Source organism: Phyllopteryx taeniolatus, chromosome 8 (assembly GCF_024500385.1).
Source record: "Phyllopteryx taeniolatus isolate TA_2022b chromosome 8, UOR_Ptae_1.2, whole genome shotgun sequence".
Classification (NCBI taxonomy): Eukaryota; Metazoa; Chordata; class Actinopteri; order Syngnathiformes; family Syngnathidae; genus Phyllopteryx; species Phyllopteryx taeniolatus.
The window spans coordinates 21,316,858-21,333,856 of NC_084509.1; the positions used below are offsets into that span (position 1 = coordinate 21,316,858).

At 40.3% G+C, this 16,999-nt stretch overlaps 1 protein-coding gene across 2 annotated transcripts in view; it reads right to left on the reverse strand.

Annotated features, from left to right (window-relative positions):
* sorl1 (sortilin-related receptor, L(DLR class) A repeats containing) overlaps nt 1–16,999 on the reverse strand; it is a 97,849-nt gene that overhangs the window by 56,669 nt on the left and 24,181 nt on the right. For both annotated transcript variants that reach the window (XM_061781076.1, XM_061781077.1), the window contains 5 exons: nt 11,654–11,834; nt 8,045–8,140; nt 7,714–7,883; nt 2,815–3,007; nt 1,857–1,974 (listed from right to left, as the gene is read on the reverse strand). In XM_061781076.1, coding sequence (XP_061637060.1) covers nt 1,857–1,974; nt 2,815–3,007; nt 7,714–7,883; nt 8,045–8,140; nt 11,654–11,834 — 758 coding nt within the window. The remainder of the gene's footprint in view (nt 1–1,856; nt 1,975–2,814; nt 3,008–7,713; nt 7,884–8,044; nt 8,141–11,653; nt 11,835–16,999) is intronic.

Below are 16,999 nucleotides of genomic sequence, written 5' to 3' on the forward strand. Positions count from 1 at the left end.
ATGTCAATATTTATAATGAGAAGCCTGATAAAAAGAAAAATCAAGATGTCAATGCAATTTAAGTTCAAGAGAAGTTCCATTTTTTACAATACTCTAACAGCCTTTCCCAAGCCTTTTTTAAACCACTCACTCCTAGTTTACAAGTTTTAGGGAGCCAAAGTTGAGTGTTTAGATACCTTTTAATTGCCACTTTGCTAGGCTAAATACTGTATGATAATAAAACATTTGAGATTTCTCATACATTTTGCTGTGATATTTTTGAAATATTCTAGGAAACATTATTCGACAACTCCCCCTGTGAAATCAAATCATTGATAGTGGTTTTGTGTTTTGTGTTAAAATTTAAAAATAAACTAATATCCATCCATTTTCTGAGCCGCTTATCCTCACGCGGGTCAATCAAACAACCATTCACACTCACATTCACACCTCGGGGCCATTTAGAGACTTCAATTAACCTCACATGCATATTTTGGGGATGTGGGAGGAAACCGGAGTGCCCGGAGAAAACCCACCCAGGCACAGGGAGAACATGCAAACTCCACACAGGCGGGGCCGGGATTTGAACCCCGGTCCCCAGAACTGTGAGGCAGATGCTCTAACCAGTCATCCACCATTCCACTAAACTACTATCAAATACATCAAATATTTTACAAAGATTTCCAAAGAAAATGTTTTTTTCATGGTGTCTGTGGTATTTAGGACCTTTCAACGGGGTCTTAAAACGGGATTATGTGAAATTTCTAAAGATACCCAAGGCTTTAACTTTAGAAAAAGAAATTTAATACTTTTTAAAGATCCACTGGCACCCTCTTTTTTTTTTTTTTTTTTTTAATAAATATGACTTAGAAAAAATATATTAATAAAAAAGTATAGTTATTATACCAGAACAAGATTAAGCATTTAAATTGGCGCAATTCCTAAAGAGCACCACGGTTGGAAATCCCTATACGCTACAAATATAATACAACACAAAGCGATGGCAGTTAGGAGTAGTTTACTAATTGTGTTTTGTATGTAAACATGTCATTGCAGAGTGTGTATGCACAAACCCCAGACACGTATTTGACCTCTCGAGTGCCTACTTGGTGCTACAGCGGTAATAAACCCATCTGTTTGAGAGAGATAACGAAGTGAATCGCGCCGGCAAATACCAGTCTCTCCTCTTCACAGTATCTTTCTCATCATACAAATAATTTAGTAGGATTTCAACAAGAGGGACAATCTGGAGGAAGGGGACATCAAAAACAAAAACAAACAAAACACTGTTGTCTCGCAGATGTGAAGAGGCAATGAGGATTACAATTACAAGGAATAACTATTTTTTGCAATAATTATTTTTATTCTCAGGTGCTTGACACACTTTAAAACAGTCTGTCAAACATGAGGTCTCAGCCACCTTTGAGAGAGAGAGAGTGCAACCACATTTCCTGTTTAAGGCAATAGAGGAAGCAAATATTTACTCTGACACGCAGCTCAATTTGTTAGGTTGTGCTGCAAATTTACTGCATTTTGCCGCTGTATCATTCAGAAAGAGGAAATGGTTGAACAATTACAAGATGGCCTAGCATTGAATCAATCACCAGTGAGACCACGTTACAAACAATCATAATTAGGGCCTCTTCCTTTCTTTGACTGAGACAATGCTGATAAAATAAACTTAAAATGCTCCCCCATCACACAGAGTCCTAAGAAGAACAAAATAAGCCTTTATTCTCACCTCCATGCGGAAATTTAGAAGTACTGTATTCTACTAGTGTTACACCAACATTAAACTGCCTCAGAAATAACAGTTAAAAAGGTTTAGTTCACCCAAAAACATCATTGAATTATATTAAAAAGAATAAGGATTATACCTGTGGCCATTATGAGTCCCGGTGCAGACTCCTTAGATAAAATTGGAATCCTCCTCAGTTGGAAGTTTAATAGTTGGCTCCAGCGCTGGGCCAGATGGAGAGAGCAACCTTTACTGAGCTGAAGAGGAAAAGTGTGAGATGAGCGAGATGATGGTTCTTCATGAAAGATTTACTCTCCTCCATCAAACAATGATATTTTATCTATTTCCAGCGACAACATGGTATGAGGCCAAATAGTTTAGCATTGGAAGGACAACTCCATGAACTACAATTAATAAAGACATTACTTTCAGTGACTAATGGAAACTCTTGACTATTGAAACAAAAATAAATACAAAATGGATCCAATGTATGAGCTATAAATTGTGGTGATGCCTGACCATGGGTGGATAAATCTGATGTTACAGTGTATATATGCTCGGGGTAAATATATTATCTGTGAATTCGTACTGACACTAATTAAGCAAATGGAATAAAATATTGAGCTGGCCCCCACTTTCCAGTTGTAACAACATCTATTCTGTACAGACAGACCTTATACACAATTTCGCAATGTGTCGGTGTAATGTATTTGTCTATTTATCCAGAAGAACATTTGTGAGGTCTGAGGTTACTGATGTTGAATGAGAAGGAATGGCTTAGACTCCATTCTAGTTCATCCCAAAGGTGTTTGCTGGGGATGAGGTCAGGGATATCATGTTCTTGCACACCTAACTCATTTAATTGTGCATTCATGGACCTTATTTTATATCCTGGAAGAGCAAAAGGCTGTTTCCAAAGCTGTTGTCACACAGTAGAATAGCGTAGAATTGTCTAATACAATGAGTCTAGCCCAACTCTTAACTGATTTGTTTAATTCAAAGTTTGTGTCACGTTTGTCTCTATGCATACTTTTTGATGTGGTAAAAAGGTAGATGATCATGCAATCTTAAGATGTGAACTGTCAAAGGTGTTGTACCTGGCAGTCCACGGTCCCTCCAAGACTGTCAGCAGTGGGTGGCTGAAGCAACTCCCATGTCCCTCCCTTGTCGAACGTGATGACCGACCGCATGTTGGTCTCACTGATGGACCCGTTGACGAGTGTGGCGATAAAGACACCTCTGAGTCCTTCCACGCGGTGTAGGTCAGCAAAAGGCTCATTAGCAAAATATCTGAAAGAAAGGGATTTGAAGAAATAAAAAAAACGGTCAACTCAATTAGGGTTCTCACTCTCGACTCTTTTTAGAATCAATTGTCCTATAGATATTGCGTCGACTAACCGAGTAATTGCCCCCCGAAAAAAAAAAATTCTCATTTATGAGGGATGGACTTCTACCATTTAACTGCACACATTGGTACTGAGTGTATGATATAAATGTGAGATGAAGTAAGTGAACTTAAGTACTGTACTGTCTTATTATTATGTGTACACATCTTATGTGCATATGTGTCATTGTCTGTAGGCAAACACGACACAACAGTACGTTCTAACTAGCGTTGGTAAGGTTCCAGTAAGTTCTTAGTTATAAGTACTGATTGTAGGTATACTGCATTGGCTAATAAGTATTAAAACAACAACAACACATTTCCTTAGTACGCCGCAAAGCTCGGCCAGCCTGCGTGTAAATGTGTTATCCCAAGCTGGCGTATTAGGTCACCTCCACGTTTGCAGTAATTGCAACCACTTCATTTTCGTCCTTTCTGGTTTAAAGTTATCCACACCCTGTACCTACAGCTGTGCATCCCAATTGCCCAACCATAGATATGAAGACTAGATGCGTCAGCGCCCGGTAGCAGCTCAACTGTCGTGCCTACGTGGCGGCCATTGCGTGCGAAAACATGGACAGTAACCAAACATGTTTATGTGCGGTGCAAATTGGTTACTGGCGGTGCAAAGATGGTTTTAATCATAATTTTTATTGCTTCCAGGCAGACATTTTTGCATCAACCAATTTATTTTCCTAGCCCTAAATACAATGTCCTGTTTCAAACGGTTTATGATATTCTGTAATAAACAGGTCTAATATCTAAGTGCCATATACTCACATGTGCTTGAAGTGAATTCAGACATTCGTTTCCAAGTAAATTATACATGTTTTTAGATAACTGTTGAAAACATAAAAAGACTGAGAACTATGTAGTACTCAATTGTGGAGATATAGTTCTCAACTGTTTTTCACCATTTCCATTTTTAAGATTTTTTTGGGGTGTGGCTAGAATGGCGCCCAGTGATGCACTTGGGCGTCCAGCATTAGTAAACCCTCCCCTACTCTATAAGAACTTTATCGCCTTAGTTCGCATTCGTAGTTATTCGGCATAATTATGATATGCAGTTAGCTAGCTAGCTATGCCTACATCCCGAAAAGGCATCTTCCCTTCAGATAGTCGGCTGGCATTAGAGGGCCTCGTTGTCGGCCATGAGTGCACACACGTCAAAGTGAGAAGGTGGAAGCGCGAGGAGGGGAAAAGAATGGGAGTTTAAAAATTTTGGAAAAAGCCCAATTCGTCAGCCAGCGTGTGAACCAGGGCTTTGGGCTGGCGTGGCTGATTTTAAATGCCCTAGAGACGCTCTCACCATTATGTGAGCGTGGCTTGCTAATTAGCACAAGCTTGCTATTAGCAACAAGACCAGCAATCAAGATGCCTCCCTTTTACAATGAGGACTATCACGGACTGCTGCAAAGGATGTCAATCCTGGAAACAAAAATCCACCGTCTTGAAGTGGATGTAAATGGACAGTCTGGGAATTAAACCACTCTACCGATGTCTCAAAATGGTCAGCAGAAGTGTGCTAACAGACAGCCACTCAACGAAGAGGACGGATGTGGACTGTGGAAATGGTAATGGATCATCCAGCAGTTCTCCCTGGAATTTACTGGGAGCAAAGCCCAAAGATATGGCACAACATCTAAAAGGAAGGAGACAACACCAGCAGATTACCGAGGAATCCGGCTGGCTTGCATGCTGATTCAACCTCGAGTGAGCGGCCGTGGACGGTCGCTACAGCGAAGGGCAAGAAAAAAGGACGCGGGTCAATGCAAAACATTGACATCAGACTTACAAATAGATTCTAGCCACTTTTACAAGACCCTGGCCAAGAATGCTCATCCCCCACCACCACTGAAAGGTATGAAACTAAATCATACAAGGAAAAAAATGGCACCCCAAACGTTAATAGTTGGTGATGGAGCTGTCAAGGATGTGAAACGTTTTTTGGAGTGAGAAGAAGACCAAAGTGCTGTGTTTTACCAACGACAAGGTGTCTGATATCACAAAAATAAATCCTGGAGATAATCAGCACCCAACTGTGAAATTTGTCATTATATACACAGGGGCCCTGGATGTTGTCAAGCAGCAATCAGAGGTACTGAAGCCAGATTTCATTGATCTCCAAACAGAACTGCAATGATTGGATGCTGAGCTTTTCATAAGTGGACCTCTCCTAACGGTACCAGTTGGAGATGAACGTTTCAGTCAATTAAGTAAGTGGCTCAAAGAAGTGTGTACTGCACTATCTGTGAATTTCATTGACAATTACTGCTTTTTTTGGGAGCGCAGACATCTTTACAAGGCAGACAGTTTCTGACGAAATAGACAAGGGGTTAAGTTGTTGGCTGACAAATTTTTTTTTACTGTATATGTCATTCAGTGGCCCGAAAGGAAAACACAGGCTTTGTTGACACGGTTGAAGGACAAAAAGATGGAGTTGTTCCAAAACAATCGGAGGAACAAGCAATAAGGAGACATGAGCCGGAGATGGATTTATCAGCGTCACTCAACCAATCGGAGGAACAAAATGAGATGAGATGAGATAGCACTTACAATCTCCCTGCCCCATTGGAGCAAAGCCCAATGCAAAACTTACTCTCTACTAGCCTAAATGCCCTGTTAGGTCTGACGGACAGGGTGAAGGCTATTGTCAATTTATTTGCTAATACTGAAGCAGTGCTATTTTTAGCTGCTGCGCCACTGTCGCGTTCAGAGTTTACAAGATGGCTCATGCACATTTTATTCTATCCCACTCCTTTATTGCTGTGTCAAGCTTGTGTGCTAACTTGTCATGTTATGCTCATGGAGTGAGAGATTTGTTGACCTGTTAATGTTGCCTGTATTATGTGCAACCTTTTTACTGTATGCACATAATGCATTCAGAGTTATATCATTTGTATTTGCCATTACAAATGGCACAAATGGATCACTTTTCAGACAAACTGATCACTTTTCAAACAAACTGATTCAGATCTTCCGGGGATTAGTTAAGGGGCAAAAGATCAAGTGCATCCTTGCAATGACAGACCCGGTTAGTTTAAATGCATTAAAAAAAAAAAAAAAAAAAAAGTTTAAATGCATAAATAAAATTTAAAAAAACACTTTTACAGTATCATTGTAGTCAGGTTTTTTTTATTTTTTATATAGCTAACTAATCATTTAAAATATTTCACAGCTGGAAATATGGTGTTTTCATGACACTAGGAAATAGAAGCTACATGATCAGAGAGGTTATGACATTTGTTTTTTTCCTAAAAGGCAAAGAAGAAAATCTGCAACTACAAGATTGCACTGCAGTCTGCCCAAAAATTCCTGTTGTGACTTTCATTTATATTGTTATTTTGATGTGTGGGTTATTGTGTTAGCTTTGTTACTACACTAAATGTCGAAGATGGGAACACAACAGTGACCTTTGTATTGTGGTTAATTGTTCTTGTGCCTCACTCTTCTTCTTCGACTTCAACCCACAGTGGCTGTATTTCCACCTGCGCCCTGCAGGTTGACTGTGCCGGTGGCGGACGTTGTTAACCCGGGCCACGACCGATCCAGTATGGAATTCTTTGGATGAACGCTCATATTTGTTCGGCAAAGTTTTAAGCCTTTCCTGATGCAACCCTCTGCATTTATCCGGGCTTGGGACCGGCCTACAGTTTGCACTGTAGTTACACAAATAAAATGGATGGAAAACCTGCCCAAACGTTTTCGTGTTCATCCAATGAGTCTTTTTTTTTTTTTAGTGTAAACTGAGACTATTGTCATGGTCTTCTGACTGGACTCCCCAAAAAGAGCATTAAACAGCTGCAGCTCATTCAGAATGCTGCAGCTCGGGTTCTTACCAGAACAAAGAGGTCAGAGCATATTACTCCAATTCTAAAGTCTTTACACTGGCTTCCAGTAGGTTTTAGAATATAATTTAAAGTTCTGCTACTGGTCTATAAATCACTAAATGGTTTAGGTCCTGAATACATGAAAGAAATGCTAATGAAATATAAACCCAGTAGGGCTCTGAGATCGACAGACTTAGGTCAAAGAGTGGAGCACTGAGTCCAAAGCAAACATGGTGAAGCAGCATTGAGCTGTTACACAAATGGAATAAGTTGCCAACAGAAGTGACATCAGCCCCAAGTGTGAATGTTTTTAAGTCCAAGTTAAAAACTCTTCTTTTTTCTCATGCTTTTTAGAGCATTTCCACTTTTAAATTATATTTATTCCACTGTTCGCTGTTTTAATTGTACTTTTACTTTTTTTCCCTCTTTGTTTTAAATGTTTATTAGCTGTTTTTTTTCCTTTGTTTTTAAATCCTTTTAATCAGTACCTTGTGTAGAAATGCGCTATATTTGCTTTTGCTTTACATGAAAGGCAGCAGAATGTACCAAAGCACTATTGTGCCAAGTAACTTGCCCAAGAGTGCCTAAGACGAGAGAGGTAGATAACAACTGACCTCATGGGCATCCACCCTTTTGAGGATATAGGAGCTTTAAAAAAATAATAATAATGCGCATGTCAGTGTATACGCCGTTTTCACCCTAACTAAATGTACCCACAGCAACAAAACTGACGGGGACTGAAAAAAATGTTTAAGATTGTGAGTGTTTGTGTCTCTGAGTACCTGATAAGTGTGTTGCTTCTGGAACCCTCAGGACTGTAATATAGAACATTCTCCAATGACAGCGAAAAGGAAAGACCCTGTGTGTCTGAGATGTACAAGTGTGTCATATTGTTTACATGGTTGACACACACAAACACTTGGTCCTCAGAAGCATCAGCGATGTAGTACTCCTGTTCGCAGAATAGAGAATGAACAAAACCTTGTTAGGACACATTGTGAAGAAAGGTTAGTGGTGATACCTTTAAACAGGAGGCAAAGCATGTCAGCCGTGGCGCAGTGGATATCAATCAAATGGCATTATTTACTGTAATCCATACAAGAGGAGACTCACTGTGATTGGATGACGGGTTTTAAATTGGGCAGCTTTCATTGGCTGGCGGTTGTAGGAGACCCAGAGCTGAACAGATGAAGACTCAGCGCTCAGTTTCTAACAAAAAATTAAATAAATAAATAAGTGTCAGTGTTACACAACTATTATATTACACTGATATTTGCTTCCCAGACAGCTAATATGTTATGTGTCACAAAGGACAAACAACAATTTTCACATTCTCAGTAAGTCTGCTTGTATTGCTTTGTCAGCGCAAATGTGGTTTTGAATGCTATCCGGTATAAAATACTTGCTTGGGTCAAAGGCCCATAAATTGGTGGAGTAATTAGCTGGTCAACATTCTCAATCAAATGATTTTCCTCCCTTCCTGTTTTAATACTAATGTGGAACCTAGCTTCATTAACTTTGTTACGGGGCAGTGTTTGCAAATCGAAATGTTTGCGAACAAAAGCAAATCATCCCATTAAAATGAATGAAAACAGAACTAATCCGTTGGAGCCCTACAGCTGGCGAAGACACCCAGCAAGGAGTGATCGGCGGGGCCCCCAACCAACATGCTCGACAAGCGTCGTGACCCCTAGCCAATAACATTCCGCTGAACCGCCAGACAAACTACAAACAGACCGCAGTTCCTGTCTGTGGCAGAGAGGGCCCGCCAGTGAGAGCTCACCAGACGCCGCCTGAACTGTGACACTTTCCAGGGCTTCCTAATAGCGCAATCACCAAAATGTGAAATAAGTGACCTACAGAGTGAACAATGGTCACACTGTATTAGAAAATGCACAACTGAGCATTCTGAATGGATGCGATGACTGTTTTTGAACTGACGCATAGTTAATTCACCAAAGAAATATCTGTCAGAAAATTCTGTTTGTAAAGTGATTACTTTATGAGGCATTAGCATAACCAAAACAATCACAATTATATGTATCTATCCATTCATTTTCTGAGCCGCTTATCCTCACAAGGGTCGCGGGAGTGCTGGAGCCTATCCCAGTTATCATCGGGCAGGAGGCGGGGTATACCCTGAACTGGTTGACAGCCAATCACAATTATAAGTATTATCATGATTTGGCTAAAATTAATCTAACCATAAAAAAATAATAATAATATTATTACAACTACCGTTGTGCCAATCGGAAATCACATCATTTTGTCCTGATTGGTATCGGGTGAAAAAGATAATTTTTATTATTTTTCTAATTTTGAAAAGTCAAAGTAAGAAAATATTTCTCGGGTACAAAGATGTTGCCAAATGGAAAAGCAAGAGCGTAGCTTTATAATGCATGATGTAAAGTTTCTGGTCCGTATGATGGCATAATAAAGACGAGCGGCAGAAAACCACATCCACAAGAGTGTTGGTATTCCACAAAAATGCTTGTCGTTTATTCAAGCTGCAACCTTTAGAGACCAGTGGTAGAGGCCATATTTGTTTATACATGAAACAAAAAGGAGACCACGTTACCTTGCATTACGAGGTGAGTTGATTGACAAAAAAAGAGGAGCTCTATCAACCGTGATCATTTATTAGCATGCATACTCACCAATCAGCACCCTATACAAAGGAGTTGCCCGATGTTACTTCGAGGTGACACACAGTGAGAGTCCTTGTCATTGTTTGAAGTTGACTTAAACACTCTGTTTTCTACAATGTTCCACTGTGTGAAATTGATTCGTTGACCATTTAAGTTTTGGTTTTTTTGGAGACATCCCTAATTGCAACATGTTATTTTCATTACAAACAAAAATCAGCAACCCTCTGTACTTTTGGACAATAATTTTCATACATGCAAGATTATAGTACAGTAATCCCTCGCTATATCACGGTTCATTTTTTCAGTGCATTGTGGATTTTTATAAAGGTCATGGTAGTGCAGTTACTCAGCTTCACATCTCTGATACAGTCAGCTTTATAGGCTTAATGAGTTAAATGTGGCAGGAATTACTTACAGAAGGTCAATTGGGCTCTTGTTATTAGCAGAATAAGAAAATTTACAGAATATATGCAACTTGTACATTTGGTGGGGTTCTGGAACGTAGCCCTTGCGATAAACGAGGTTTTACTGTATATATTTAATAGTGGTTGGACTCTGCCTAGTGCTTGCTACCACCCTCACTCTCTTGCGGGAGAGTTTATTGCAGAGTACTTCAACTGTTTCTGTATTTATTGATTCATTCATTCAAATAAACACGGTTGTGGCATGAGAACATAGATACAAAACAGAGGCAAATGGAGATTTGATAATGCATAAGTGCATAATGCGCACTATTGACTTTTGACCATTTTTGAGGAGAACAAATGTGCATTATACACGAGGAATTATGGTTACACTGTATTTCAAAAGTAGAGGTCTGTGGTTGTATTTTAAGAAGTATTTGTCATAACAATCAGGGTTCCCTTTAAGATCCTTAGAGGGGAACTTTATCAAATGTTTCATACAGACATTAGCCATTAAGGTGCCCCCTCACCATCTAATATTTACTAGGGTTAGGGGTTAGACCACATTAGACCAATCCTTCACAGTGGACCTCTCTTTCCAATCAATTGCTAAAAAACTACAGCAACAGGGTGTTGTGAGCTCACACCACACTGACAGCAAATCTGTCCATGGAAACAAGAAGGAGATGAGATCCAAATCATATTCACCATCTGTTCCACTATCTGTTTTTTTCTGCTGCCTCACTCTGCCTTCAAATGCACAAACACTGAAGACTGGAAATGTGCTACACATTAGCAACAGACAAATATTGATTTGTGCTAGAGCGGTGCTGTTGCTTCAGCTCATTAAGTTCACTATCCATTAAGTGAAAACAAAGTTGGGTTGAATACATTCCTTGAGAATGCATGCAAATATATAACAGGAGTAGCAAGAAATACTGTAGATGCTTTCATTTGCATAATATATTGGAAGTCAGACAGATATAAATAAGGAATTACTTTCCTGGCCCACGAAGAAACAACTGAATTATTTTATAGTGACGAAATGTCACTGTAAAACACAAAACGCATGTTATTCTATAAGTTATAACCACTAATAGTAAATATATATATTTTTTAACTCATGTAATATTTAATTTTTGCAAATTCAATATGCTGATTCAACAATACGCCTTAAAAGTGCACTCAAGTCCACGGAAGCCAAATATCTTTACAATCAAGAAAGTCAAACCTATTTTTGTCAACTGATGTGAGAACCCCATGTTAATTTCCTATTGTGTTCACATTGTTTTGTTTGTTCTCACAGTGTCACTCCCAACATGCCAAGGTGTCAACATTACAAACTCTAAGCAGTTTCTGCCCTACTAAACCACAACTAATAATGACTTGCAGTTTTTTGTTCGCTGGGATAGGATCCAACTTGGCCCTGGTCTCGATAAACTGAACAACAAATAGATTGTTGATGATTCCCTCGTTCCATATTATTAACTAATTAAGATAGGGTTTGTTTTTATTATATTTGTCATAATGTGACATCTCCATGTCTGTGAACAACAACGGTTTAGTTTAGTGAATATTTGACATTTATGCCAAGATAGAAGACACTGATTATAATGTATTTCACATTACAATGCATGTAATCCCTACAGTGTTACGTGAAGCTGTCTTACCCTTGCAGTGGTGGCAAACATGTACTTTTCCCTGAGCTGGAAGCTGTCAACCTGCTCCAGGATCACTTTGCGGTTCTGCTCACTCTGGAAGAAGTCAGTACTGCTGAGTATGATGGAGACACCCTGGGGCTCATGCCTCTGGACAACCACTGTTGTGGGGGGGTCGTAGGGCTCAACGCCCCTGGAGAGGAGAATGGAGATATTGCACATAAAAAGGGATAAGACGTCATACTCATCACATGCTACTTTTTAGTTGCATTGTTGGTACCAAATGGTCTATTTTTCACCATCACGATTTCAGCCCGTATTTACATTATGTGCTTGATATATTTAGAATGAATTTAACGTTTATCTGTCTGTTATACCATAAGGTCTCACACACGGACAACATTTAAACTGTATAAAAATAACTTTCTTAAATATTTTAACGACATTGGTGGTGCTACCAAAAAAAATAAAGATTTTAATCAAAAGCAACAGACTTCAGTAGCAAACAGGTCAAAACTACATTGGACCATGTCATCACCTGGCATCAAAAAAGTGACTTGAGTCAACTCAAGTCCAAGTCACAATGAGTCGAGGCTCCATCTCTGGTTAACTATGTTTTCAAATCCAGAAAGAAAAAAAAAGAGGCCGGTAAGGGTCCTAGAACAAATTGTGTTAAAGAAAGTTCTAAGCATAATGGTTACACAAAACGGACTAAAATGTTGTCACCCTAAAAATGTTAGCTCAGCAAGTAGTATAAAGTTTGAAAAAGAAACATCGATGGGTGTTGCAAGGCTGTTCCGGAACACAGGCACAGTTAGCTAAACTAAATGAAGATGCTTGGCTCTGTCTTATTATCAGCCTTCCAAACACTGTGTTTTCCTTCTGAGGCTCAAGAGCTGAACAGAGGGAACACTGTCTCTGCAAGGCTCTGCCACTGTGGCTTTTAGTGAAATGTCCTTGCTAAAACTTATGTACGCCATCTGAATAAGAGTGCATGTCAGACTCTTTGCACACTCTGTATGTCCCTTCCTTTGAACAAATACAACAACTAAAGGTGCTTTCACACTTGTAGTTCACTTTCTCAGGTCCAAAGTAGTTGATGGGTTTGCAAACTATGTCGGTGTCATACCTGGTTTAGGTCATGTTTATTCAGTAGAAATTCCAAGTGTACCAAAATGCGTCACAACAAACGTGAAATTGCTGTCAGTGTGGTTTGTTATTATTCACAAGAATGTAACCAGGAAAAAGGTTTGCTGTACAGACCAGTCAGTGATAAGCAAACAAAGCAGCACAAATAATCACCAAAAGGGAGCAAAACTGAAATTTGTTAAGCGGCCATTAAAATCATGACTCGAGCACATTTTTCTTGGTTGAGCGGTGCTGGTGTTGGTATCAGACATCTATGTGGGTGCTAACTGCAAACACGGTAAACCCCAACTAACAACTCTATTTGCTTTCCAAGTAACACATGTACTTTGGGAGCATATATTATTGACAGGTCAGATTATCTAGTTAGCTGCTATCGCTAATGTTGTTCCACTCCTGCATCACATACTGTAAAGGAGTCATTGAGAGTACAAATGAATGACTCACATGCAGGCAGTACTGGACAGAGCTCAGGTGGTTTTCACGTCATACTGTATGTCAACCAGGCTAGAGTGCATTTGGAACTGTACCAAAACCACCTCTTGCAGGAGGCATGAACTTGCTCAATTAAATCATAATAAAGGGTGGTAGTGTAAAAGCACTTTGTGATAACTATTCAACTTCTATTTTCTAAATTCCTACCCAGAATTATGTTTAAAAAATAATCTAATTAATTAATGCTCACTTGTGGTCACAATTGACTACTATCTGAGACATATTTGTTTTCCTCTTTTGTTTATTATTTATTGTTTCAACGTATGTATATTTGTTCACATGGCATCATTGAGTCATCTTTTATTTGCTTTGAAAGTCATTCCATTGGCAGCATGTGTGTCATTGTCTTTAGTAAATATGATAAAGGCTCTCGTATACCTCTCTGGTATACTCAAAGCATTTTGAATTAGATCACAGGGGATTAGGATTGAAGTGAGGGCCAACAATCTCATTGGTTTGGATTTTAAACACCACTCAACAGCAAACTGGTAGTTAGTACATAGTCTCTCTGGATTTTGGTGCCATTAGACAGATGTAGCGGAACCCCTTTGCCAAAGCCAGAACAAAAAGGATTAAATTCAATTAGATGGGGCACCTGTGGGACTGGGACTAGTCAATCCTTGTTTGTGTGTGAAGTGTTTGTCCTGTAAAGTGTTGTAACAACAGATTTTAGGTAAAATTGGCTCACTGATTAATACCATTAGACATTTGACTAACTTATTTTAGACAACCTTTTGGGTGTGGTCAAGCACAATTTCAAAGCAACCCTCTTCTTTTTCTACTTTGGCGGTCACTAGGGTTCGAGTAGGACTGTGCTGTCATGGTAGGGTCGTCTCATTTGTGGGTCCGACTGTGGCTGTGGAGGCCAATCCTTGATCGACATATCTTGCTGCGGTGTGGGCATGGGAAGGTTGAGGCAGTGACTGGTGGTGGAGCCTTTTCTCATCTGTCCTTTTGGTATTAACGCTTTGCCTCTGTGACATGGCGTATGACGGACTCATAGTGTGCTGTACCCTCCTGCACTGCATTACTCCAGTGTTGCCTGCTCAGGGAAAGGTCCTCCCAGTTGCAGGATGTGATGTTGAACTTTTTCAGGCTGGTCTTGATGCGGTCCTTAAATGGTTTCTTTGGCCCTCCAGGTGCTCGCTATCTTTGTTTTGACTGGGAGTACAGGATCTGCTTTGGGCGATTATTGCTGGGCATGCGGATGACATGGCCTGTCCATCAAAGTTGTTGTTTCATGATGGTGGTTAGTGATGCTTGACACGGTTGTTTCCTCCAAAATGCTGGTGTTGATGAGACTATCTTTCCAGTTTATGCTCAGGATATTCCGCAGAGCTCTTTGATGGAATAATTACAAGGCTTTCAGAGGTCTGCAACCCTATAAAAGCAGCCATATACCACTAGTGATAGTAGTAATATGATGCAGTTTATTATTGTTCTCTAACAATTTGTACTTTTTAACACAAAACATTTTAATGTCTTTCAAAACTGGCCAATTACAGTATAGCACATCCAAAAAAGTTTGGAAAGAATTCCAAGTCCAGACATTCAATTGGTCTTATCTACTTGCAGCTGAATCTACAAGTTCCAGAAGGGCTGGACGGGCGGGGGGGGGGGAGGCAAACAAAAACAAATAAATAAATAAATAAATAAATTGAACTGTAACTCTGGTAAGTAGACTTCAAAAATGCTAAATTTCTGCCTCAAAGGTCCGTTAGGACCAAAAACTTAAAAGGTTCCCCCCGGAACAATACGTCTGCCACCAGAACACGTTTCATGCAGACATTTATTGCAGTGTTCGGCCAGTGATAAACTTTGGCAGAAACAACAGAGGAGTGTCTGTAAGTGATTTTTAAGACACTGTTACATGTGAGCTGAATGGAAGCGTTTTTGATGTAAAATGGTAATCGCTAGTGCGCTAACATTATTGACGATTACTAGCTGTTTAGTATTTAGCTTTCTGAAATTCTGTACAACAAATTTATACCATACACTCAGTACCAACATATGCACTTCAAGCAGTGAAGGCCATCTCTCATAAATAAGAATAAAATGCATGTTAATAGTGAAAAAAAATTATAATAATAATTGTGGGGGGTGATTATTAATTGATTATTCGATCAATAATCAATAGGATAATCGATTCTAAAAAGATTCAATATTGACAGCACTAATTGTTATCGAGTTTAAGTGAAAATTGGTACAGAATTTGGATTTGAACCGCACATTGCATTTATTTTTGTCGCTTTGCCCTTGATATGCACAAATACCTTTAAGGGGGAAGAAAAGCATAATAAAGGACTCCATTGTACAAGAATAAAATTATCTTGTTACGAGTTAGTGACTTCCCAGTAATGGGTTATGTTTCGCCTGTCGAACTAGTTTCGTCAGCAGTGTCAGTCGTGAATAAAAAAAATTATAATATTAATACTCAAGTCTTGTGTTTTTGCCTCAGGTCTCTGACTAAAGTCCAGCCTTAAAAAATCCATTCATTATCTGAACCGCTTATCTTCACCAGGTTCATGGGTGTGCTGGTGCCTACCTCAATTGACTTCGGGCGAGAGGGAGGGTACACCCTGAACTGGTCGCCACTCCGTCGCAGGGCACATAGAAACAAACAACCATTCACACCTATGGGCAATTTAGAATATTCAATTAACCGATCATGCCTGTTTTTTGGATGTGGGAGAAAACCGGAGTACCCGGAGAAAACCCACCCAGGCACTGGTAGAACATGCAAACTCCACACATGGAGGCCGGATTTGAACCCGTGACCTCAGAACTGTGAGGCAGGTGTGTTCTCCCCTGCCAAACTTTCCGTCGCCATGAGGCAGCCATTAAAGCTATTCACCGTCTCCCGGATTGCATCCAACGATACTTGTAGAGGTTTAACCAAATCTTGAATTAGCACAGACATGTCTTCACTGAGGCGGCACGGTGGACGACTGGTTAGAGCGTCTGCCTCAAAGTTCTGAGGACCGGGTATTGTGGAGTTTGCATGTTCTGCCCGTGCCTGCGTGGGTTTTCTCCGGGCACTCCGGTTTCCTCCCACATCCCAAAAACAACATGCATGTTAGGTTAATTGACAACTTTAAATTGCCCGTAGGTGTGTATGTGAGTGTGAATGGTTGTTTTTTTGTAGGTGCCCTGCGATTGGCTGGCAACCAGTTCAGGGTATACCCCGCCTCCTGCCCGATGATAGCTGGGATAGGCTCCAGCACGCCCGCGACCCTAGTGAGGAGAAGCGGCTCAGAAAATGGATGGATGGATGGATGAAGTCTATTCTCCCCTCCTTGAGCCGTCACCTTATCGTGGTGGAGGGGTTTGTGTGTCCCAATGATCCTAGGAGCTAAGTTGTCTGTGGCTTTATGCCCCTGGCAGGGTCACCCATGGCAAACAGGTCACTAGATATAGTCGGACTCGCCTCCACGCACAGCTTGGGCTCTGGTACCAGTCCTCTCGAGAGGGGTTGGACTCTCTTCCACTCTGGAGTTGCCCACGGTGAGAGGCGCCGAGCAGGTGTGGGTATACTTATTGCTCCCCGGCTCGGCGCCTGTACGTTGGGGCTCACCCCGGTGGACGAGAGGGTGGGGGGATGGGTCCTGACTGTTGTTTGTGCTTATGCAACAAACAGCAGCTCAGAGTACATACCCTTTTTGGACTCCAAAAAGCCTTGTACGGGCTGCTGGAGAGCGCTGCCGCTGGAGACTCCAT